The following is a 24,727-nucleotide window of genomic DNA, read 5'->3' as shown; positions in this document are numbered from 1 at the left end:
GAATTGTTCTTTTGGTTCATGGTTTTCAGTTCTCCGAACATCCTTCGGATTGAATTTACCTTAGACCAATTTATAAGTTTCCTCCTTCCTGCTTTTGCACCAAAACTGAGGAGCCCGTGATCCACGGGAGGGTGTATAGGCAGAGGGGAGGGGTTACACTTTTTAAAGTGTAATACTTTGTGTGGCCTCCGGAGGCAGAAGCTATACACCCAATTGTCTGGGTCTCCCAATAGGAGCTAGACGAAAAGGAATTTACGGTAAGTAAACAAAATTCCCTTCTTTGTAAGACGTTGCAGATCGCAACACGACCCTGTAGGTAATTGTTAGATGGGATGTGGCACTGTGATTTCATGCTGCTGTGTAGCCCTAGCCTTATTTGTGACTATTTGTTAAAGCGTTTGTCCAGTGACGCCATTTCTTTTGTTGAGGTGAGCGGCGCTGGACTCGTATCTGCGGCGTGTGGACTCCCGGCAATCTAATTTTTGCCTCGGTGGAAACTAGATTGGTCTCCATGTAAGGTGCACACACAAGGAACTGTAGAGGGGGTTTGATCTTGTTTCCACACACTGAGTTTTCCATAATTATTATACAGCCATGACGATGTTGTGGACCAGATGGTAATGCTACTGCATCAATATTCAAGGGAACGCTTGGCTAGACGTGATTAAAATAGTCAAGGCATATTTGACTCAAAGGTCGCTAATCATTGTATCCAGATAGGTAAATTATAAAATTACATCACAAAAAAACACAATATATGTTGCAATTTTTTTTTTACCCCCCCCCGAATTAGACCCTGAGCAGCTGTTGAAGAAAGAAGGCTTTATACCACAAGATGGCAGCAGCCTAGAAGCTCTGCTGAGATCAGACCCTATTGAGAAGAGAATTATTCCTGACCCTCGCGACGACGACAGCCTCACAGAATTCCCTCCTGTTGCCAGCCGAGCACGGAAGGTACAGGCCCACAACGGCAGGCAGCGTTACGTAGCACGCGGCGTCATCACGGTAAAGTCAGGGAGGTGACGGCGAAGCTTAGAGGCACAAGGCGCAACATAATACCGGTGTCTGTGATTAGTTATCTTATTTGTCCATGTTTCCTATGTTAGGCTTCCATGTATTAATCATGATGTCTGGTTACTGATTTATTCCTAATGCATAAATTAAATGCACTTCCTTAAAGGGAACCTGTCACCAGTTTTTTGCCCTATAAGCTGCGGCCACCACCTCCACTGGGCTCTTGTATACACATTCTATCATGCTGTGTAGAACATAAAAAACACTTCATAATACTCACCTAAACCGGTCGCTATGGTGGATGTGGCTCAGATGGGCTTCTCCGTTGTCCGGTGCCGGCGCCTCCTTTCGTCCATCTTTGTCCTCCTTCTGAAGCCTGTCTACGTCATACACACTCGCCGGTCCTGCGCAGGCGCACTACAATACTTTGTTCTGCCCTGCTCAGGGCGGATCAAAGTGCGCCTGCACAGGACCTCAATGCCGGCACGTGTATGATGTCGCACGCGTCATGCACCCCGGCTTCCGAAGGACAACAGAGGCAGCGACAAAGATGGCCAAAAGAGGCGGCGCCGGCACTAGAGGACGAAGACGCCTATCTGACCCCCATCCACTGCAGCGACTAGTTTAGGTGCGTTTTATAAAGTGATTTTTATGTTCTAGACAGTGGCCTGGGCTCTTTTATATACAGCATGTTAGAACACTGTATATAAGAGCCTGGTGGTGGCCGCAGCTTATAGGGCAAAAAACTGGTGACAGGTTCCCTTTTAAGTTATACTTCTCTACTCTTTGTGGTTAATCCATCATGCATAGCAAAGCGTCGTTTCACTTTGTGAAGTAGCCACACGTCTTTTGCTTTTACACCGTTCAGCTGATCACTCGGGTTGAGATATCTTACAGATACACACATCGCCCCTGTATCGGTAGCTTTGTACACCGGATAATTGGGAGGGCTTTTATATCTCGCATGCATCTGCTACCACCCTTTGAAGCTAAACCTACCACACGATGTAAATCATTATTTCAGTTTAATGGGAGCTCCGTATTGCATGAGATCTCTATAAAACCACTTGCAAAATGACTTGCGCATTTGAGAATGAAGCCTTTTTTTTAGTGCACATCACATTTGCTAAACTTCAGAGACCTTGCATCATACATAGGGGGAACATGGTATGTAGCTCGAAGTAATGCATGTAAGCCGGATACTGAGTGTATGCAGCATGTTGTTACATTTCTGCTCATAAGTAGCAAATAAGTATCTTGTAGCTGAACCAGGTATGGGCTAAACTGTTTTGGTTTTTTTTTTTTGTTTTTTTTTGTATTATTAATCCCCTAGCGTATCCTAGATCCTGATGATTTTTTAGATGACCTGGATGATGAAGATTATGAAGAGGATACACCCAAAAGACGTGGAAAGGGCAAAGCGAAGGTGAAAAATAGCTTATTGTGTTTAGATTTTCTTAAAGGGAACCTGTCACCGGGTTTTTCCCCTTATGAGCTGTGGCCCCACCAGTGAGCCCTTTATATACAACATACTGTATATAAGAGCCCAGGCTGTGCTGTATAACGTAAAAAACACTTTTATAATTCTGAAGTTTCGTTCAGGTCTGATGGGTGTCACTGCTCGGGGGTCCAGCGCCTCCTCTGTGCTGCGATCACCATCCTCCTCAGCCCAGTGTGGATGACATTTCCTACGTCATTCACAAAGGCCGGCATTGCAATTCTGCGCAGGCGCACTTTGATCTGCCCTGTTGAGAGTAGATCAAAGTACTGTAATGTGCAGGCGCAAGAAAAGCAGATCAATGTGCGCGAGACCGCAGTGCTGTCCCGTTTGGATGATATAGGATGCATCATCCACACTGGTCTCAGAAGGAGGACGGCGATCGCACAAGATAGAGGCGCCAGAACGGAGAGAATCGATGCCAATCGGACCGTACCGCCCCCTAGGTGAGTATAATAAAGGTGTCTTTCTTTTTCGCTCCTAATTGGGAGACCCAGACAGTGGGTGTATAGCTACTGCCCTCTGGAGGCCGCACAAAGAACTACACTTAAAAGTGTAAGGCCCCTCCCCTTCTGGCTATACACCCTCCCGTAGGAGTACAGATTCCTCAGTTTTAGCTTTGTGCGCAAGGAGGTCAGACACGCACGCATAGCTCCATTGTTTTTAGTCAGCAGCAGCTGCTGACTATATCGGATGGAAGAAAAGAGGACACATATAGTGTCCCCAGCATGCTCCCTTCTCACCCCACTGTATGTCGGAGGTGTTTGTAAGGTTGAGGTACCCATTGCGGGTACGGCGGCAGGAGCCCACATGCTGATTCCTTCCCCATCCCTTTTTACAGGGCTCTGGGTGAAGTGGGATTTACCGGTCTCCAGGCACTGAGACCGTGCTCCATCTACAGCCCCTGGAGAAGATGCTGGATGGAGCGGAGTACATCAGGGACATGGCCCTGCTTCCTCAAGGTACTCTGTGTCCCCGTGCATTTGGCGCTCACACCGCAGCATGCTGGGTGTTGTAGTGCGCCGGGGGACATCAGCGCTACGGCGCTTGTGCCAGGCCTCATTCAGCTTCGCTGAAGCAGGCACACTAGTGGGAAACGGTCGCGCCGGCCGCTGGGACTGCGGCGCGGCTGGCACTTGTGGTGCGCCGGGGACTTCAGCGCGGCCCGCGCTTTTACGGCGGCCGCGCTGATAACTCGAGTCCCCGGCTTTTGCGGCCTGCTTCCGTTCGTTCCCGCCCCCGGACCTGCCAGTCAGGAGAGGGGCGGGACGCTGGCCACGTCTAGGAACGGTCATGCCGGCCGCTGGGACTGCGGCGCGGCTGACACTTGTGGTGCGCCGGGGACTTCAGCGCGGCCCGCGCTTTTACGGCGGCCGCGCTGATAACTCGAGTCCCCGGCTTTTGCGGCCTCCTTCCGTTCGTTCCCGCCCCCAGACCTGCCAGTCAGGAGGGGGCGGGACGCTGGCCAGTGCATCAGCGCTGAGGGCTGGAGTCGTTTTTACATACTCCAGCCCTCACAATCGGCACAGAGGGGACACTGTTCCCGCACTTTTGTTTGGGAACTCCCACGGACCGCCCCTCTCCACAGACGCCGGCAGCCATTCCTGCTGACACGCTGAGCTGCAGAGGGGAGCCGGGGAGACCCAGACAGGGAATCTGCAGCCTCTTACCCGCTATTCAGCGGGCGGTAAGCCCCCTCTTGTGCCAGTATTATTCTTAGTATTTTGTTTCTACAAATACTTTGTATTGCATAGCGCTGGTCGCCCTTTGGCTATAGACTCTCTCACATTGCAGAGAGCCAGCAACATGTCGTCCGTAAAACGCAAGGGTGCCAAGGCACAGACATTATATGCTTCCTGCACCGCTTGTGGGACTTTTCTACCGGCAGGCTCCACGGACCCCCATTGTGCGCAGTGCTCGGCCCCTGCGGCGCTTGCACAGTCGGGACCTCTGCTGGACGTGACCCAGGGTGTACCACCTGTGAATGCTGTCCAGGTGACAGGAACTGAGTTTGCAGCTTTTGCTGACAGAATGTCTCTCACTATGTCACAAATTCTTGACACATTGCGAGCTAGGCCTGTACTTCAGGCCACGGACACTGTGCAATCATTGCCCCCTGGTCCCCCTCAGCTCCAAGCTCCGGGACGGGCATATACACCTCAGGGTGAAGACTCTGACTCGGACGATGGCCCCGGGCAGCCTAAGCGGGCTCGCTATGACGGGCCTTCACATTCATCTCAATGGTCAGGATCCCAGCGAGATGAATCTATGGGTGATGAGGCGGACGTAACTGATCAGGATTCTGATCCTGGGACCGCTCTCAATCTAGATACACCAGATGGTGACGCCATAGTTAATGATCTTATATTTAACATCAATAAGATGTTAAATATTTCCCCACCAGCTCCTCTTGTGGAGGAGTCAGCTTCGCAGCACGAGAGAATCCATTTCAGATACCCTAAGCGTACTTTAAGCACTTTTCTGGACCACGCTGACTTTAGAGACGCAATCCAGAAACCCCACGCTTATCCTGAAAGGCGTTTTCCTAAACGGCTTAAAGATACACGCTATCCTTTTCCCCCTGAGGTGGTCAAGGGTTGGACCCAGTGTCCAAAAGTGGATCCTCCAATTTCCAGGCTTGCAGCTAGATCCTTGGTTGCAGTTGAAGATGGAGCGGCACTTAAAGATGCCACTGACAGGCAGATGGAGCTCTGGCTGAAATCCATCTATGAAGCGATTGGAGCGTCATTAGCGCCTTCTTTTGCGGCCGTATGGGCACTCCAAGCTATCTCAGCCGGGCTTGCGCGAGTTGACTCCGTCACACGTGCATGTGCCCCGCAGGTCGCACCATTGACCTCGCAAATGGCGGCATTCGCGTCGTACGCGATTAATGCTGTTCTTGACGCTACAAGCCGCACGGCAGTGGCGTCAGCCAACTCCGTTGTTTTGCGTAGGGCCCTGTGGTTGAGACATTGGAAAGCAGATTCTCATTCCAAGAAGTGCTTAACCAATTTGCCTTTTTCTCGTGACCGATTGTTTGGAGAGCGTTTGGATGAAATCATCAAACACTCCAAGGGTAAGGACTCATCCTTACCGCAACACAGACAAAACAAACCCCAACAGAGGAAGGGTCAGTCTGGTTATCGGTCCTTTCGAGGACCGGGCAGGTCCCAATTCGCCTCGTCAAAAAAGACTCAAAAGGACCAGAGACGCTCAGATTCTTGGAGGTCTCAGTCACGCCCAAAAAGGACAGCCGGAGGAACCGTTGCCAAGACGGCGTCCTCCTGACTTGCGGTCTCCGATTCCCACACCCGCGGTCGGTGGGAGGCTTTCCCACTTTGGCGACATCTGGCTGTCACACGTCAAAGACCGTTGGGTGAGGGATATTCTGTCTCACGGGTACAGGATAGAGTTCAGTTCTCGTCCGCCAACTCGTTTCTTCAGAACTTCTCCACCACCAGACCGAGCCGATGCTCTGTTGCAGGCGGTGGCCGCTCTAAAGGCGGAAGGAGTGGTGACCTCCGTCCCGCTTCAGGAACAAGGTCACGGTTTTTACTCCAATCTGTTTGTGGTCCCAAAAAAGGACGGATCGTATCGGCCCGTCCTGGATCTAAAGTTGCTCAACAGACACGTAAAAGTCAGGAGGTTCCGGATGGAATCCCTACGCTCCGTCATAGCCTCAATGTCTCAAGGAGATTTTCTAGCATCAATAGATATCAAGGATGCGTATCTCCACGTGCCGATCGCACCAGAGCATCAGCGTTTCCTACGCTTCGTCATACACGACGAACACCTACAGTTCGTAGCGTTACCTTTCGGTCTGGCAACAGCCCCCCGGGTCTTCACCAAGGTCATGGCAGCAGTAGTAGCTGTTCTGCACTCGCAGGGTCACTCGGTCATCCCGTATCTAGACGACCTGCTTATAAAGGCACCCTCTCAAGAGGCATGCCAACACAGTCTGAAGGTGGCACTAGACACTCTCCAGAGTTTCGGGTGGATTATCAACTTTCCAAAGTCTCATCTAACCCCGACCCAATCTCTGACTTATCTTGGCATGGAGTTTCATACTCTATCAGCGATAGTGAAGCTTCCACTGGACAAGCAGTGCTCGCTACGGACTGGAGTGCAATCTCTCCTTCAGAGCCAGTCGCACTCACTGAGGCGCCTCATGCATTTCCTAGGAAAGATGGTAGCAGCAATGGAGGCAGTCCCGTTCGCGCAGTTTCATCTGCGCCCTCTACAATGGGACATTCTACGCCAATGGGACGGGAAATCGACGTCCCTCGACAGGACTGTCTCCCTCTCTCAGACTGCCAAGGACTCTCTCCGTTGGTGGCTTCTCCCCACCTCATTGTCACAGGGAAAGTCGTTCCTTCCCCCGTCCTGGGCAGTGGTCACGACGGATGCGAGCCTATCAGGGTGGGGAGCGGTGTATCTCCACCACAGGGCTCAGGGGATGTGGACTCTGGAAGAGTCCACCCTGCAGATCAATGTTCTGGAAATCAGAGCAATCTATCTTGCCCTGCGAGCCTTCCAACAATGGCTGGAAGGCAAGCAGATTCGGATTCAGTCGGACAATTCTACGGCGGTGGCTTACATCAACCACCAAGGGGGAACACGCAGTCGCCAAGCTTTTCAAGAAGTCCAACGGATTTTGACGTGGGTGGAAAGCAGAGCGTCCACCATATCCGCAGTTCACATCCCAGGCGTGGAAAACTGGGAAGCAGACTTTCTCAGTCGCCAGGGCATGGACGCAGGAGAATGGTCCCTTCACCCGGACGTGTTTCAGCAGATCTGTTGCCGCTGGGGGACGCCGGACGTCGATCTGATGGCGTCACGGCACAACAACAAGGTCCCAGTTTTCATGGCACGGTCTCACGATCACCGAGCACTGGCGGCAGACGCCTTGGTTCAGGATTGGTCGCAATTCCGACTCCCCTATGTGTTCCCACCTCTAGCATTGTTACCCAGAGTTCTCCGGAAAATCAGGTCCGACTGCCATCGAGCCATACTCGTCGCTCCAGATTGGCCAAGAAGGTCGTGGTACCCGGATCTGTGGCATCTCACGGTAGGCCAACCGTGGACACTACCAGACCGTCCAGATTTGCTGTCTCAAGGGCCGTTTTTCCATCTGAATTCTGCGGCCCTGAACCTGACTGTGTGGCCATTGAGTCCTGGATCCTAGCGGCCTCAGTTTTATCTCAGGAGGTTGTTGCCACAATGAGACAGGCTAGAAAACCATCCTCAGCTAAGATCTATCACAGAACGTGGAAGATATTCTTAGCGTGGTGCTTGGCTCAAGGGTTTTCTCCCTGGCCATTTGCATTGCCAATTTTTCTTTCCTTCCTGCAGTCTGGGTTGGAAAAAGGTTTGTCGCTTAGCTCTCTTAAGGGTCAAGTCTCCGCGCTATCCGTATTCTTTCAGAAGCGCTTGGCACAGCTTTCTAAAGTACGCACGTTTCTCCAAGGAGTTTGTCATATCGTTCCTCCTTACAGACGGCCATTGGAACCCTGGGATCTGAACAAGGTTCTCATTGCTCTCCAGAAGCCGCCTTTCGAGCCTTTGAAAGAGGTTCCCCTTTCTCGGCTTTCACAAAAGGTAGTTTTTCTTGTGGCGGTCACGTCTCTTCGAAGAGTGTCCGAGCTAGCGGCGTTATCTTGCAAATCTCCCTTCCTGGTGTTTCACCAAGACAAGGTAGTACTGCGTCCAATTCCAGAGTTTTCTCCCAAGGTGGTTTCTTCCTTTCATCTCAATCAGGATATCACCTTACCATCTTTGTGTCCGCATCCAGTTCACCAATTTGAAAAGGGTTTACATCTGTTGGACCTGGTGAGAGCACTCAGGATTTACATTTCTCGCACGGCGGCTCTACGCCGTTCGGATGCGCTCTTTGTCCTAGTCGCTGGTCAGCATAAGGGATCGCAAGCTTCCAAATCCACCCTGGCGCGGTGGATCAAGGAACCAATTCTTCACACATACCGTTCTGCTGGGCTTCCGATTCCATCTGGACTGAAGGCCCATTCTACCAGAGCCGTGGGTGCGTCCTGGGCATTACGGCATCAGGCTACGGCTCAGCAAGTGTGCCAGGCGGCTACCTGGTCGAGTCTGCACACGTTTACCAAACACTATCAAGTGCATACCTACGCTTCGGCAGATGCCAGCCTAGGTAGACAGGTCCTTCAGGCGGCGGTGGCCCACCTGTAGGAAGAGGCTGTCTGACAGCCCGTTCATGTGGTATCTTTTTACCCACCCAGGGACTGCTTTTGGACGTCCCACTGTCTGGGTCTCCCAATTAGGAGCGAAAAAGAAGAAGGGAATTTTGTTTACTTACCGTAAATTCCTTTTCTTCTAGCTCCAATTGGGAGACCCAGCACCCGCCCTATTTGTTCTTAGGGTTTCGTTTTTTCGGGTGCACATGTTGTTCATGTTGTTTCTTAAGTTCTCCGATCGTGTTATCGGATTGAATTTGTTTTTGAAACTGTTATTGGCTTTCCTCCTTCTTGCTTTGGTACTAAAACTGAGGAATCTGTACTCCTACGGGAGGGTGTATAGCCAGAAGGGGAGGGGCCTTACACTTTTAAGTGTAGTTCTTTGTGCGGCCTCCAGAGGGCAGTAGCTATACACCCACTGTCTGGGTCTCCCAATTGGAGCTAGAAGAAAAGGAATTTACGGTAAGTAAACAAAATTCCCTTCTTTTTACGTTATATACACAGTGGCCTGGGCTCTTATATACAGTATTCTGGAATCCTTTCAAAATCATATATTTTTTTTTTTGCATAAATATAAAATTTGCAATACAACCTAGAGGCTAAGTATTAGGGCTGATATGTGTCACGTTCTTACTGCAAGGAATTTTATCTTTCATTTCTAGGGAAAAGGTTTGGGCAGTGCCAGGAAGAAGCTGGATGCTGCAGCTCTTGATGAAAGGGATAAACCGTATGCATGTGACAGTGAGTCAGATTTCCTGTGGTTTTTTTTTTTTTTTGTTTTTTTTTGTTTTATGACGGTTTTCAATCACGTCCTGTTGTATTTCTCTGTTTTATTACCAAGGACTTCCTTTGATGGAAAATCTGCTTTTTAAATCTGTCTTCGCTGTTCCTTGACTCTCTGTTCAGCTTTACATTTCCTAACTGTGATGTATCAATTACATGAAGAAAAGAAAAAAAAAAAATCACATTCTTAATCATAGTATTGGGGGGGTCACAGCATGGTGCGCTATACCCTCTCCTGGTATACCAGACCGCTCAGGCTAAAGATGCTCTGCGAAGGTTGAGAGGAACTAATTGTTACTCTATTAGGGATGTGTTGCCTGTATCACTTTATATAAAAACTATTTGTGTGAAAATATTTCCTTTTTTAAAACCCAGACAGCAGCGTTAGGCTATGTGCACACGCTGTGTTTTTTTTGACGCTGCGTTTTTGGCCGCTAAAAACACATTCGTTTTTACTGCGATTTGGTGCGTTTTGCTGCAATTTTGATCTCTGCGTTTTTCTGCTTTTGTCCAATGCATTGCATGAGGAGAAAACGCAGGAAAGAATTGACATGTCCATTTTTTTTTTTTTAAGCTCAAAAACGCAGCGTAAAAAAAAAGTTGTGTGCGGACAGCAAAAATGAAAACTCCATAGACTTTGCTGGGGAAGCAAAGTCATGCAGTTTTGAAGCCAAAAACGCCGCGAAAAACACACTGTGTGAACTTACCCTTATTGCCGAATATATGTAAATGTGGGGCCTCTAATTTTATTTTTACTTTCATGGACCAGTTGTGTGTACTCTAATAGTAAATTGAGGAAAAAGAAACATCTAATAATTATTTAGGCTTAAAGGGAATCTGTCAGCAGGTTTTTGCCGTGCATTCTGAGAGCAGCATAATGCAGGGGCTGGGAGCCTGATTCCAGCAATATGCAGTGCTGTGGACAAAACTGCGCAATAGGGTGTTACCCCCCATATACAAAGTGTATAAATGAGAGAGCAAGCCGCTCCCCTTATGTGGTTGCCTAGTATGAAAAAGAAATCTGCTGCCGCAAGGTCCACATGCTCTAAGGCTGAAGAGATCAAAGTGGATCCTGGAGAAAACGTGGATCATTCTGCGCTGCTGTAGATGAAGCAAAGGTCCAGTCCGTGATAAAATGGAAGGGGCTTTATTTATGCGTTTCAAAGTGAAACACCATTTCTTCTTCAGATTAGACTCAGAGTTACCATTTTTTCACAGACTGGACCTTCGACTCCTCTACAGCAGTGCAGATGGATCCACGTTTTCTCCAGGTCCCTCTTTCATCTGAGCCCAACAATGTCACTTATTAGGGTGTGTGTTGCTATTTCAATATAATCCGTGTTTCTTTGTCGCTCCATTGGGAGACCCAGACAATTGGGTGTATAGCTTCTGCCTCTGGAGGCCACACAAAGTAATTACACTTTAAAAAGTGTAACTCCTCCCCTCTGCTATACACTCTCCCGTGCATCACGGGCCCCTCAGTTTTTTTGCTTTGTGTTGAAGGAGGCACACATTCACGCAAGCTCCACATTTTAGTCAGCAGCAGCTGCTGACTTTATCGGATGGAAGAAAAGAGGGCCCCTATAAAGGGGCCCCCGGCATGCTCCCTTCTCACCCCACTCAGGTCGGCGGTGTTGTTAAGGTTGAGGTACCCATTGCGGGTACACAGGCTGGAGCCAACATGCCGCTTTCCTTCCCCATCCCTTAGGGGCTCTGGGGAAGTGGGATCCTATCCGGTCATCCAGACACTGGGACCGGTCTCCCTCCGCAGCCCCTGGGGGAATCTGCCGGACAGGAGATGGAGTATCGTCAGGGACATGGCCCTGCATCCACAGGTACTCTGTGTCCCCGTTGGGACGGCGCATAAAGCACCTTGGACCCAGACGCTGCAGCGACTGCGGCGTGGATATGGGTCCGGGACTCTTTCCTCTCCTCTCCTCCCTCCTCCCCTTCCCCCCTACCCCCTCCCCCCCCCCCTTTTTCCTTATTATTAATATTATTATTTTTATTATTATTGTTATATTTACGGCATAATATAATTGTAAATTGAAGAGGCGGTACAGTATAAGAATTTATCTGGCATAAAAATTTCTAGTTACTCCCTCTTCATACATGGAATTTAATCTTTGTTAAGTCTGATGACTACTGCCTCGTTATTCTTATAGGGTCTTTTTCCTGCTTCTTCTTTTTATTCTTTTTATTCCGTTTGGTTCCCTTTCATTTCTTTTCCCTCTTTTTCATTTTTCCTATTTGCCTTTTTCCATTTTTCTTTTAGAAAATTAGCATAAAATTATGTAGAAATTAGCATTTATAATAAAATAAAAATAAAAATATATATATATATATATATATATATATATATATATATATATATATAAAAATTCACAATAATTCAGACTTTATAAGTGATTTGATAAGGCTTGGATGCGGTTTTGCCTGGTGTAAATGTGCATATTTTTCTCTGCACATGTTACCTTGGATGATCAACCTGGGTGCCCTGCAGCCGATTGTTTGGGACATGTGGTGGGACAGCAAGGCGCCTGCTGCCTATACCCCATGGGCCCGATATTCGGTTGTTGTGGCGTCTGGATTGGATCTCTATGGAGTGTGCAGAGTTTAATTACGCGCACTTCTGCGATTACTTTCTGGAAGCCACGCCTCCGGACCATGGAAGGGATGGGAGGTGGGACTCTCTCCTGCGCATGCCCCGGCTGGCGTGGTTGGCGGATGTGGCGCGCATTGCTCTACCCAGCATGCACGAGTGATGACGTTACCTTCATCACCACCATGTGACCTCCCCCACCCAATGGATTACTTACATACGGCATGATTTGTATTGACGCTTGTACGCCGGAGATACAGCGTGATGGATTGGCTGGGTGATATCACATGGTGTTATGTGGCACCGCATTTAAGACAGGGAGGGAGCGCCCAAATACCACGCCCCCTTGAGAAAGCGGACTGCGAAACACGTGTCGGGGAGCTGTCCAGGTGGTCCACTCCCACTATGGGTAACTAAACAAACTTATTGAATTTAATCTTTCAAACTGCTTGATCGGTTTCTGCATATGAGTGTTATTATGTACTGATCGTATTAATGACCTGGCTTGGGCTGTGTGTGCTGTGCACCTGACACCCTGGAGACAGAGGGTTTCCTTTGATTCCACTCCCTTTTCCATCTGGGATTGAGGTGACATATGCGCAGCGCGCAGGCCATGGTTCGGGATATAAAATGAACAGCAGGGGATTAGGGCTATAATCTGAAACACTCCTGTTCATCCACTGGCGCTATGAATGTTTAAATACCATTTATGTGGGCAATTAGATAACTTTATATATAAAAATAACACTTGGAGATTTAATCTAAGGTGTTTCTTTCACTGCTACCATTGTTTGATTCAGGAAGTGCTGGGAGCTCCATAAGTGATATCCCCTGTGTTCACTTATATGTGGTTATGGTTTGAACAGTGTTATAAAATGGACCCCATGGACTAGCTTTAGTTCTGTGTTTACTGTTTTTTACTGGGATCAATCTACTATAATATTGAGCACAATATTTTATAATATATATTTTTTGGAAAAGAAATATTTTGTTGTTGAATAAAAAAATAAAAATATGCATAATTTGATACTGACTCATGTCCGTTATATTTTGAAGGAGATGGAGTATCGTCAGGGACATGGCCCTGCATCCACAGGTACTCTGTGTCCCCGTTGGGACGACGCATAAAGCACCTTGGACCCAGACGCTGCAGCGACTGCGGCGTGGATATGGGTCCGGGACTACCGCGCCGAACGTGCACTGCCGGCCGGCCGCGGTTTTAACTTTAGTCCCCGGCTTTTGCGGCCTAGTATAGTTTTCTCCCGCCCCCAGGCCTGCCAGTCAGGGAAAAGGGCGGGACGGTCGGTATGACGCCGACAGTGAGGGCTGGAGTACACTGAGCTGTCCTCCGCCCCCCTCACTACTCACGCTGGGGCACCAGATTCCCGCACTTTTGTGACTACGCCCACGCCTCCCTCCTCCTCTGAGAACGCCGTCAGCCAAGTTTTCAGCATATTCTGCGGTGGAGAACTTCTGGCTGCAGCTGAGGGAGACCCGGGGCAGGGAATCTGGTGGCCACACAGAGCGGTTGGTAAGCCACACCGGTCTGCCGGTGGTGGACCCCCCAGAGTGCCGAACTGTATATATATATATATATATATATATATATATATATATATATATATATATATATATATATATATATATATATATATATATATATATATATATATATATATATATATATATATATATATATATCTCTTGTGTATACATTTGCTAGTTCGGCTGTACTGTTAACTGGAGGCTATACATATATCCCTCAGTGATCACGGTGATCCCTTACTTATCTCTTGGAGGACAACAACATGTCGTCCGCAGAGAGCAAGGGTACCAAGGCACAGGCTTATTTTGCAACCTGTACCTCATGTGCGGCTATGCTACCTGCAGGTTCCACCTACCCTCATTGTGTGCAATGCTCGGCCCCTGTGACACTCACTCAGCCGGAGCCTCAGGCACTGGTGGGACCCCCGGCTCAGGTAGAGACACCGGTTCCCACTGTCCAGGTGACAGGGACAGAGTTTGCAGTTTTGGCTGACAAACTGTCTGAGTCGCTTTCACAGTCCATGGCTCAGTCTATGGACAAATGGTCTGCTAAGATACTAGAAGCCTTGCAGTCCAGACCAACAACACAGATGCAAGGCACTGTGCGTTCTTCGTCCCCAGGTCCCCCTCAGTTGGCGCAGCAATCTGCTCCTGAGGTGACACATAGGTCCCACGGTGAGGACTCCGACTCGGACCGCAGTCCCAGACCGGTGAAGCGGGCTCGCTGGGGACCTTCCTCCACTTTATCACGCTGCTCAGGGTCTCAGCATGAGGACTCTCTAGAGGATGAAGAGGAAGGCGCAGCTCAGGGCTCAGACCCTGACGGTGCTCTCAATCTAGATACACCTGAAGGGGACGCCATAGTAAATGACCTTATAGCGTCCATCAACCAGGTGCTAGAAATTTCTCCTCCAACTCCAACTGTAGAGGAGGCGGCTTCACAGCAGGAGAAACACCAGTTTCGGTTTCCCAAACGTACACGGAGTGCCTTTGTCGATCACTCTAATTTCAGGGATGCTGTACAGAAGCACAGAGCATACCCGGACAAGCGCTTTACTAAGCGCCTTAATGACACGCGTTATCCCTTCCCCCCAGAAGTAGTGAAGGGTTGGGCTCAATGTCCAAAAGTGGATCCTCCAGTCTCTAGGCTGGCGGCCAGTTCTGTGGTTTCAGTGGCAGATGGCTCATCGCTCAAGGATGCCACTGACAGGCAGATAGAGCTCATGATGAAATCCATCTATGAAGCCATAGGGGCATCTTTTGCTTCGGCATTCGCGGCAGTGTGTGCGCTCCAAGCTATCTCAGCTTGTCTGTCTGAGATTACTGCGGTCACACGCACCGCTACTCCGCAGGTTGTGTCTCTGACTTCTCAGGCGTCGGCTTTTTCGTCCTACGCCATGAACGCCGTCCTGGACTCGGTGAGCCGTTCAGCGGTAGCATCCGCCAATTCGGTGGCAGTCCGCAGAGCCATGTGGCTACGTGAATGGTAGGCAGACTCTGCCTCCAAGAAATTCTTAACCGGTTTGCCATTTTCTGGCGACCGTTTGTTTGGCGAGCAATTGGACGAAATTATTAAACAATCCAAGGGAAAGGACTCGTCCTTACCCCAGTCTAAACAAAACAAACCTCAACAGCGAAAATTTCAATCGACGTTTCAGTCCTTTCGGCCAAGTCACGTTCCTCCACGTCAAACAGATCGGAGAAGGGCCAGAGGAACCCTTCTGCATGGCGGTCTAAGTCAAGGCCTAAAAAGACCGCCGGAGGCACCGCCACCAAGGCGGCCTCTTCATGACTCTCGGCCTCCCCAAACCGCATCCTCGGTCGGTGGCAGGCTCTCCCGCTTTTGTGTCGCCTGGTGGCCACATGTCCAAGACCGATGGGTGAGAGACATTCTGTCTCACGGTTACAGGATAGAGTTCTGCTCTCGTCCTCCAACTCGTTTCTTCACAACATCGCCGCCCCCAGAGCGAGCCGCTGCACTTTTTCAGGCAGTGAATGCTCTGAAGGCAGAAGGAGTGGTGATTCCCGTTCCCCCTCAGGAACATGGTCACGGCTTCTACTCCAACTTGTTCGTGGTGCCAAAAAAGGACGGATCTTTCCGTCCCGTTCTAGACCTCAAACTGCTCAACAAGCATGTCAGCACCAGAAGGTTTCGGATGGAATCTCTCCGCTCGGTCATCGCCTCAATGTCACAAGGAGACTTCCTAGCATCAATAGACATCAAGGATGCTTATCTCCATGTGCCGATCGCACCCGAACATCAACGCTTCTTGCGTTTCGCCATTGGGGACGAACACCTTCAGTTCGTGGCACTGCCTTTCGGCTTGGCGACAGCCCCACGGGTCTTCACCAAGATCATGGCAACAGTGGTGGCGGTCCTACACTCTCAGGGCCACTCGGTGATCCCTTACTTAGACGATCTCCTAGTCAAGGCACCCTCCTGGGTGGCTTGCCAGCACAGCCTGACCATTGCCCTGGAGACTCTCCAGAGGTTCGGGTGGATCATCAATTTCCCAAAGTCAAACTTGACACCGACCCAATCCCTGACTTATCTCGGGATGGAGTTTCATACTCTGTCAGCGATTGTGAAGCTTCCGCTGGACAAACAGCGTTCACTACAGACAGGGGTCCAATCTCTTCTTCGGGGTCAGTCACACTCTTTGAGACGCCTTATGCACTTCCTAGGGAAGATGGTGGCAGCAATGGAAGCAGTTCCCTTTGCGCAGTTTCATCTGCGTCCACTTCAGTGGGACATTCTCCGCAAATGGGACAAGAGGTCGACGTCCCTAGACAGGAACGTTTCCTTGTCAAGAGCAGCCAAAACCTCCCTTCAGTGGTGGCTTCTTCCCACTTCTTTGTCGAAGGGAAAATCCTTCCTGCCCCCATCCTGGGCTGTGGTCACGACAGACGCGAGCCTGTCAGGGTGGGGAGCGGCCTTCCTCCACCACAGGGCTCAGGGAACCTGGACTCCGACAGAGTCCTCCCTGCAGATCAATGTTCTGGAGATAAGGGCAGTGTATCTAGCCCTACAGGCGTTCCAGCGGTGGCTGGAGGGCAGACAGATCCGAATACAATCAGACAACGCCACGGCGGTCGCATACATCAACCACCAGGGCGGCACACGCAGACGTCAAGCATTCCAAGAAGTTCGGCGGATTCTGCTGTGGACGGAAGCCACAGCCTCCACCATCTCCGCAGTTCACATCCCGGGCGTAGAAAACTGGGAAGCAGATTTTCTCAGTCGCCAGGGCATGGACGCAGGAGAATGGTCTCTTCACCCGGACGTGTTTCAAGAGATCTGTTGCCGCTGGGGAACGCCGGACGTCGATCTAATTGCGTCTCGGCACAACAACAAAGTCCCGGCATTCATGGCACGGTCTCAGGATCACAGGGCGCTGGCGGCAGATGCGTTAGTTCAGGACTGGTCGCAGTTTCGACTACCCTATGTATTTCCCCCTCTGGCACTACTGCCCAGAGTGTTACGCAAGATCAGGTCCGACTACCGTCGCGCCATCCTCGTCGCTCCAGACTGGCCGAGGAGGTCGTGGTACCCGGATCTGTGGCACCTCACGGTAGGGCAACCGTGGGCACTCCCAGACCGACCAGACTTGCTGTCTCAAGGGCCATTTTTCCATCTGAATTCTGCGGCCCTCAACCTGACTGTGTGGCCATTGAGTCCTGGCTCCTAGCGTTATCAGGGTTATCTCAAGATGTCATTGCCACCATGAGACAGGCCAGGAAATCAACGTCCGCCAAGATCTACCACAGGACTTGGAAGATCTTCTTAGCCTGGTGCTCGGATAGGGGTTTTGCTCCCTGGCCGTTTGCATTGCCCACTTTCCTTTTTTTTTCTTCAATCAGGATTGGACAAGGGTTTGTCTCTTGCCTCTCTCAAGGGACAAGTGTCGGCGCTTTCAGTGTTTTCTTCGGCGCTCCATTGGGAGACCCAGACGATTGGGTGTATAGCTACTGCCTCCGGAGGCCACACAAAGCATTACACTAAAAAGTGTAAGGCCCCTCCCCTTCTGGCTATACACCCCCAGTGGGATCACTGGCTCACCAGTTTTCTGCTTTGTGCGAAGGAGGTCAGACATCCACGCATAGCTCCACTGTTTAGTCAGCAGTAGCTGCTGACTATATCGGATGGAAGAAAAGAGGGCCCATATAGGGCCCCCAGCATGCTCCCTTCTCACCCCGCTGGTGGTTTGTAAGGTTGAGGTACCTATTGCTGGTACGGCGGCTGGAGCCCACATGCTGTTTTTCCTTCCCCATCCCCCTGAGGGGCTCTGAGGAAGTGGGATCTTACCGGCCCCAAAGCCCTGAGGCCGGGCTCCATCCACAGACCCATTGAACCTGCTGGATACGGAGCTGGGTACCGTTCAGGGACATGGCCCTGCACCATTCAGGTACTCTGTGTCCCCGTACACACAGGCACAGCACACTCCAGACTTGCTGGGTGTGCTAGTGCGCCGGGGACAGTAAAGGGTTACAGTCACTGCAGCCTTGCTGAGTGACTTTATGTATGGGGAACTACCGCGCCGGACGCTCCGGGAGCGGCGGCGAGGCTGGGACTTGTAGTGCGCCGGGGACTTAGCGCCGACCGCGCTTTTACGGCGGCGGCGCTTATAAATCCAGTCCCCGGCTTTTGCGGCCTAGCTCCGCTTCGTTCCCGCCCCCACCCTGTCAATCAGGGTAGGGGAGAGACGCTGTACAATCAGCAGCGCCGAGGGCTGGAGCCTTATTTACATGCTCCAGCCCTCTCACTGGACACTGTGGGACGCCGGTTTCCCGCTCTGACTTGGGGGCACGCCCACGGCCCGCCCCTACCCACACGAGCTGGAGAAGACGCCGGCAGCCATTCCTGCAGTCCGAGCTGAGAGATCGGACTCTGGGCAACCAGGCACAGGACTAGGGCGACCACACACCCGCTTATAGGCGGGCGGTAAGCGGCACCTGAAGTGCTGACCCCACTAAATACCGCAGTTGTCCATTTGTATTTTATGCTTACACTGCATAGGTCGCTATTTTTGGCTATATGCCCTCTTAGATGGCGACACATCAGCAGCAGGAAAGCAGGGGTGCTAAGGCACAGGCTTTCCATGCTGCTTGTATTGCATGTACTGAAGTGTTCATGTGTATTTATGCTTGTATGCTATACACTGCACTGTACGGTCGCTAGTCTGGGCTATTTTCGCCTAGAATGACTAGACTACAGCAGCAGAAAAGCAAGGGTGCTGAGGCACAGGTTTTTTTCTATGCTGCTTGTATTGCAGGGGTTGCAGTGTTCATTTGTACTTATGCTTGTATGCTATACATTGCACTGTATGGTCGCTATTCTGGGCTATATTCCCCTAGATGGCTAGTCTACAGCAGCAGAAAAGCAGGGGTGCCAAGGCACAGGCTTTCTATGCTGCTTCTATTGCATGTGCTGCGGTGTTCATTTGTACTTTATGCTTGTATGCTATACATTGCACTGTACGGTCGCCATTCTTGGCTCTATATCCTAGATGGCTAGCCGGCAGCAGCATATATGCAACACAGGCTTTCGATGCTGTTTTTACTGCATGTGATACTGTTCCACGGCACTGAACCCCTTTGTGTGCAATGCTCCCCTGTAGCACTTGGTCAGCCGGGGTCTCTATTAGACCTGGCCAAAGGAACCATCTGTCAACCCTGTCCAAGGACAGGGATGGAGTTGCAATGGGATAGAGACTTGCAGTCCGGACAGGCCATGGGCAATCTGGATCATTGCTCCCTGGCCACCCTCATTTGGAATAAAATCGGTGCTCCGGGGGGGTCCCAGGAGGCTCTCTGTATGATGAGGCAGACGTAGCTCATCAGGACTTTGATCCTGACACCGCTCTCAATCCGGATACACCGGATGGTGACGCCATAAGGAATGATCCTATAGCGTCCATCAATGGAATGTTGGATCTTTCTCCCTCAGCTCCCCCATTGGAGGAGTCAGCTTTACAGCAGGAGAAGTCCCATTTCAGTAGCTCAAACGTATATTGAGTATTTTTCTGGCCACGCTGACTTCAGAGAAGCAGCCCAGGAACACCACGCTTACCAGATAAGCGTTTTCTCCAAACGTATTAAGGATACACGTTATCCTTTTCCCCCTGACGTGGTCAAGCGCGGGACCCAGGGTCCAAAGCTGGATTCTCCAATCTCCAGGCTTGCGGCTAGAGCATAGTTGCAGTGGAGATGGGACTTCACTTGAAGATGCTAGACAGATGGACTCTGGTTGAAATCTGTCTATGAGGCTATCGGCGTGTCGGTTGCTCCGGCATTTACAGCCGTATGGGCACCCTAAGCTTTTCAGCTGTTCTTGCACAGCTGGTCTTGAGCATATGTACATTTGTGCCGCAGGGGCGTCCGTAACCTCGCAATGTCTGCATTGCGACTTACCCTATTAATGCTGTCCTGGAAGGACAGTCGAGGTTTCGGTCCTTCCCAAGCTCGGGCAGGTCCCAATTGTCCTCGTCCAAAAGAGCTGAAAAGCCTCAGAGGGGCTCAGCTTCCGAGGGCTCAATCACGCCCAAGGAAGGCAGCCGGAGGAACCGCTACCAGGCGGTCTCCTCATGACTCTCAGCTCTCTCATCTCTCCGCATCCGCGGTTGACGGCAGACTCGCTCGCCTTTGGCGACATTTAGCTGCCACAGGTCACAGACCGGTGGGTGAGGGACATTGTGCCCACGTGCACAGGACAGAGTTCTGTTCTCGTCCTCCGACTCGATTCTTCAGAACGTTCCCACCTCTCCACCGAGCCGATGCTCTTCTGCAGGCAGAAGGAGTGGTAATCCCTGTTCCTCTTCAGGAACAAGACACGGTTTTCCTCCAATCTGGTTGTGGTGCCAAAAAAAGGACGGCTCTTTCCGTTCCGTTCTGGGCCCAAAACTGCTCAACAAGCACGTGGAGGCCAGGCGGTTCCGGATGAAACCCTCCGCTCCGTCATTGCCTCAATGTCTCAAGGAAATTTCCTAGCATCAATAGACATCAAAGATGCTTATCTCCACGTGCCGATTGCTACAGAGCACCAACGTTTTTCTACGTTTTGTGATAGGAGACGAACATCTCCAGTTCGTAGCTCTGCCATTTGGTCTGGCGACAGCCCCACGGGTGTTCACCAAGGTCATGGCGGCAGTGGTAGCAGTCTTGCACTCACAGGGACACTCTGTGATCCCTTACTTGGACGATCTACTTGTCAAGGCACCCTCTCAAGAGGCATGCCAACTCAGCCTGAATGTTGCGCTGGAGACTCTCCAGACGTTCGGGTGGATCATCAACTTCTCAAAGTCAAACCTGTCACCGACCCAATCACTAACGTATCTTGGCATGGAGTTTCATACCCTCTCAGCGCTAGTGAAGCTTCCGCTGGACAAGCAGCGGTCACTACAGACCGGGGTGCAGACTCTCCGTCACGGTCAGTCGCACTCCTTAAGACGCCTCATGCACTTCCTCGGGAAGATGGTGGCGGCAATGGAGGCGGTTCCGTTTGCGCAGTTTCATCTGCGTCCTCTTTATTGGGACATTCTCCGCCAATGGGACGGGAAGTCAACATCCCTGAACAGGAAAGTATCCCTTTCACAGACGGCCAAGGACTCTCTGCAATGGTGGCTTCTTCCCACCTCATTATCACAGGGAAGATCCTTCCTACCACCGTCTTGGGCGGTAGTCACGACAGACGCGAGTCTGTCAGGGTGGGGAGCAGTGTTTCTCCACCACAGGGCTCAGGGTACGTGGACTCCGCAGGAGTCCACCCTTCAGATCAATGTTCTGGAAATCAGAGCAGTGTATCTTGCCCTACTAGCCTTCCAACAGTGGCTGGAAGGGAAGCAGATCCGAATTCAATCGGACAACTCCACAGCGGTGGCATACATCAATCACCAAGGGGGGGCACGCAGTCGGCAAGCCTTCCAGGAAGTCCGGCGGATCCTGATGTGGGTGGAAGCCACGGCCTCCACCGTATCCGCAGTTCACATCCCCGGCGTAGAAAACTGGGAAGCAGACTTCCTCAGCCGCCGGGCATGGACGCAGGAGAATGGTCCCTTCACCCGGACGTGTTTCAGGAAATCTGTAGCCGCTGGGGAAGGCCGGACGTCGACCTAATGGCGTCCAGGCACAACAACAAGGTCCCAACCTTCATAGCACGGTCCCGCGATCACAGAGCTCTGGCGGCAGACGCCTTAGTGCAAGATTGGTCGCAGTTCCGGCTCCCTTATGCTTTTCCACCTCTGGCACTCTTGCCCAGAGTGCTACGCAAGATCAGATCCGACTGCAGCCGCGTCATACTCGTCGCCCCAGACTGGCCAAGGAGGGCGTGGTATCCGGATCTGTGGCATCTCACGGTCGGCCAACCGTGGGCACTACCAGACCGACCAGACTTACTGTCCCTAGGGCCGTTTTTCCATCGGAATTCTGCGGCCCTGAACCTGACTGTGTGGCCATTGAGTCCTGGATCCTAGGGTCTTCAGGATTATCCCAAGGGGTCGTTGCCACCATGAGACAGGCTAGGAAGCCCACGTCCGCTAAGATCTACCACAGAACGTGGAGGATATTCTTATCCTGGTGCTCTGCTCAGGGAGTGTCTCCCTGGCCATTTGCATTGCCTACCTTTCTTTCTTTCCTGCAATCTGGGTTAGAAAAAGGTTTGTCGCTCGGCTCCCTTAAAGGGCAAGTCTCGGCGCTATCCGTCTTTTTTCAGAAGCGTCTAGCACGACTTCCTAAGGTGCGCACGTTCCTGCAGGGGGTTTGTCATATTGCACCCCCGTACAAGCGGCCGTTAGATCCATGGGATCTGAACAGGGTACTAGTTGCCCTCCAGAAGCCGCCCTTCGAGCCTCTGAGGGAGGTTTCACTTTCTAGACTATCACAGAAAGTGGCTTTTCTGGTAGCGATCACATCTCTTCGGAGAGTGTCTGAGCTAGCAGCGCTGTCTTCCAATGCTCCCTTCCTGGTCTTCCACCAGGACAAGGTAGTGCTGCGCCCCATTCAGGAGTTTCTCCCGAAGGTGGTATCCTCTTTTCATCTTAATCAGGATATCTCTTTGCCTTCGTTTTGTCCTCATGCAGTTCATCGGTATGAGAAGGATTTACATTTGTTAGATCTGGTGAGAGCACTCAGAATCTACATTTCCCGCACGGCGCCCCTGCGCCGTTCGGATGCACTCTTTGTCCTTGTCGCTGGTAAGCGCAAAGGGTCGCAGGCTTCTAAGGCCACCCTGGCTCGATGGATCAAAGAATCAATTCTTGAAGCCTACCGTTCTGCTGGGCTTCCGGTTCCATCAGGGCTGAAGGCCCATTCTACCAGAGCCGTGGGTGCGTCCTGGGCATTGCGACACCAGGCTACGGCTCAACAGGTGTGCCAGGCAGCTACCTGGTCGAGTCTGCACACTTTCACCAAACATTATCAGGTGCATACCTATGCTTCGGCGGACGCCAGCCTAGGTAGAAGAGTCCTGCAGGCGGCAGTTGCCTCCCCGTAGGGGAGGGCTGTCTTCGCAGCTCTAACATGAGGTATTTCTTTACCCACCTAGGGACAGCTTTTGGACGTCCCAATCGTCTGGGTCTCCCAATGGAGCGCCGAAGAAGAAGGGAATTTTGTTACTTACCGTAAATTCCTTTTCTTCTAGCTCCTATTGGGAGACCCAGCACCCGCCCTGTTGTCCTTCGGGATTTTTGGGTTTCTTCGGGTACACATGTTGTTCATGTTGAACGGTTTTTCAGTTCTCCGATGTTACTCGGAGTGAATTTGTTTAACCAAGTTATTGGCTTTCCTCCTTCTTGCTTTTGCACTAAAACTGGTGAGCCAGTGATCCCACTGGGGGTGTATAGCCAGAAGGGGAGGGGCCTTACACTTTTTAGTGTAATGCTTTGTGTGGCCTCCGGAGGCAGTAGCTATACACCCAATCGTCTGGGTCTCCCAATAGGAGCTAGAAGAAAAGGAATTTACGGTAAGTAACAAAATTCCCTTCTTTTCAAAAGCGTCTAGCCAGACTCTCGCAGGTCCGCACGTTCCTGCAGGGAGTTTGCCACATAGTCCCACCTTACAAGCGTCCGCTAGAACCCTGGGATCTTAACAAGGTGCTGACGGCTCTCCAGAAGCCACCTTTCGAGCCGATGCGGGAGATCTCTCTATCTCGCCTTTCACAGAAAGTGGCCTTCCTAGTGGCAGTCACTTCACTTAGGAGAGTATCTGAGCTAGCAGCGCTGTCATGCAAAGTCCCCTTCCTGGTCTTTCACCAGGATAAGGTGGTCCTGCGTCCGGTCCCGGAATTTCTCCCCAAGGTGGTATCCCCTTTTCATCTCAATCAGGATATCTCCTTGCCTTCTTTTTGCCCTCATCCAGTTCACCAAGGTGAAAAGGATTTGCACTTGTTAGACCTCGTGAGAGCACTCAGAATCTACATTTCTCGCACGGCGCCCCTGCGCCGTTCGGATGCGCTCTTTGTCCTTGTCGCTGGCCAGCGTAAGGGGTCTCAGGCTTCCAAGTCAACCTTGGCTAGGTGGATCAAGGAACCGATTCTTGAAGCCTACCGTTCATCGGGGCTTCAGATTCCTTCAGGGCTTAAAGCCCATTCTACCAGGGCCGTAGGCGCGTCCTGGGCCTTGCGGCACCAGGCTACGGCTCAGCAAGTGTGTCAGGCGGCTACCTGGTCGAGTCTGCACACCTTCACAAAACACTATCAGGTGCATGCCTATGCTTCGGCAGAGGCTAGCCTAGGTAGGCAAGTCCTTCAGGCGGCAATTGCCCACCTGTAAGAGGGGGCCGGTTTCCGGCTCTTTTTATCGAGGTATTCTGTTACCCACCCAGGGACTGCTTTTGGACATCCCAATTGTCTGGGTCTCCCAATGGAGCGACAAAGAAGAAGGGAATTTTGTTTACTTACCGTAAATTCCTTTTCTTCTAGCTCCTATTGGGAGACCCAGCACCCGCCCCTGTTCCCTTCGGGCTGGTTGTTCTTTTGTGTACACATGTTGTTCATGTTCAATTGTTCTTTTGGTTCATGGTTCAGTTCTCCGAACATCCTTCGGATTGAATTTACCTTAGACCAATTTATAAGTTTCCTCCTTC

General features: G+C 51.1%; 1 protein-coding gene across 2 annotated transcripts in view; it reads left to right on the top strand.

The window, feature by feature from the left end:
* The window catches only part of DPF2 (double PHD fingers 2), an 89,733-nt gene that overhangs the window by 32,144 nt on the left and 32,862 nt on the right, over positions 1-24,727 (top strand). For both annotated transcript variants that reach the window (XM_075326691.1, XM_075326689.1), the window contains exons 4-6: positions 794-954; positions 2,348-2,440; positions 9,384-9,462. In XM_075326691.1, the coding sequence (XP_075182806.1) occupies positions 794-954; positions 2,348-2,440; positions 9,384-9,462 (333 nt within the window). The remainder of the gene's footprint in view (positions 1-793; positions 955-2,347; positions 2,441-9,383; positions 9,463-24,727) is intronic.

The sequence above is a fragment of the Anomaloglossus baeobatrachus genome, chromosome 10 (genome assembly GCF_048569485.1).
Source record: "Anomaloglossus baeobatrachus isolate aAnoBae1 chromosome 10, aAnoBae1.hap1, whole genome shotgun sequence".
Taxonomy (NCBI): domain Eukaryota; kingdom Metazoa; phylum Chordata; class Amphibia; order Anura; family Aromobatidae; genus Anomaloglossus; species Anomaloglossus baeobatrachus.
Note: the sequence above shows the minus strand (reverse complement) of the source record. Positions and strands in the feature narration are given on the sequence as shown.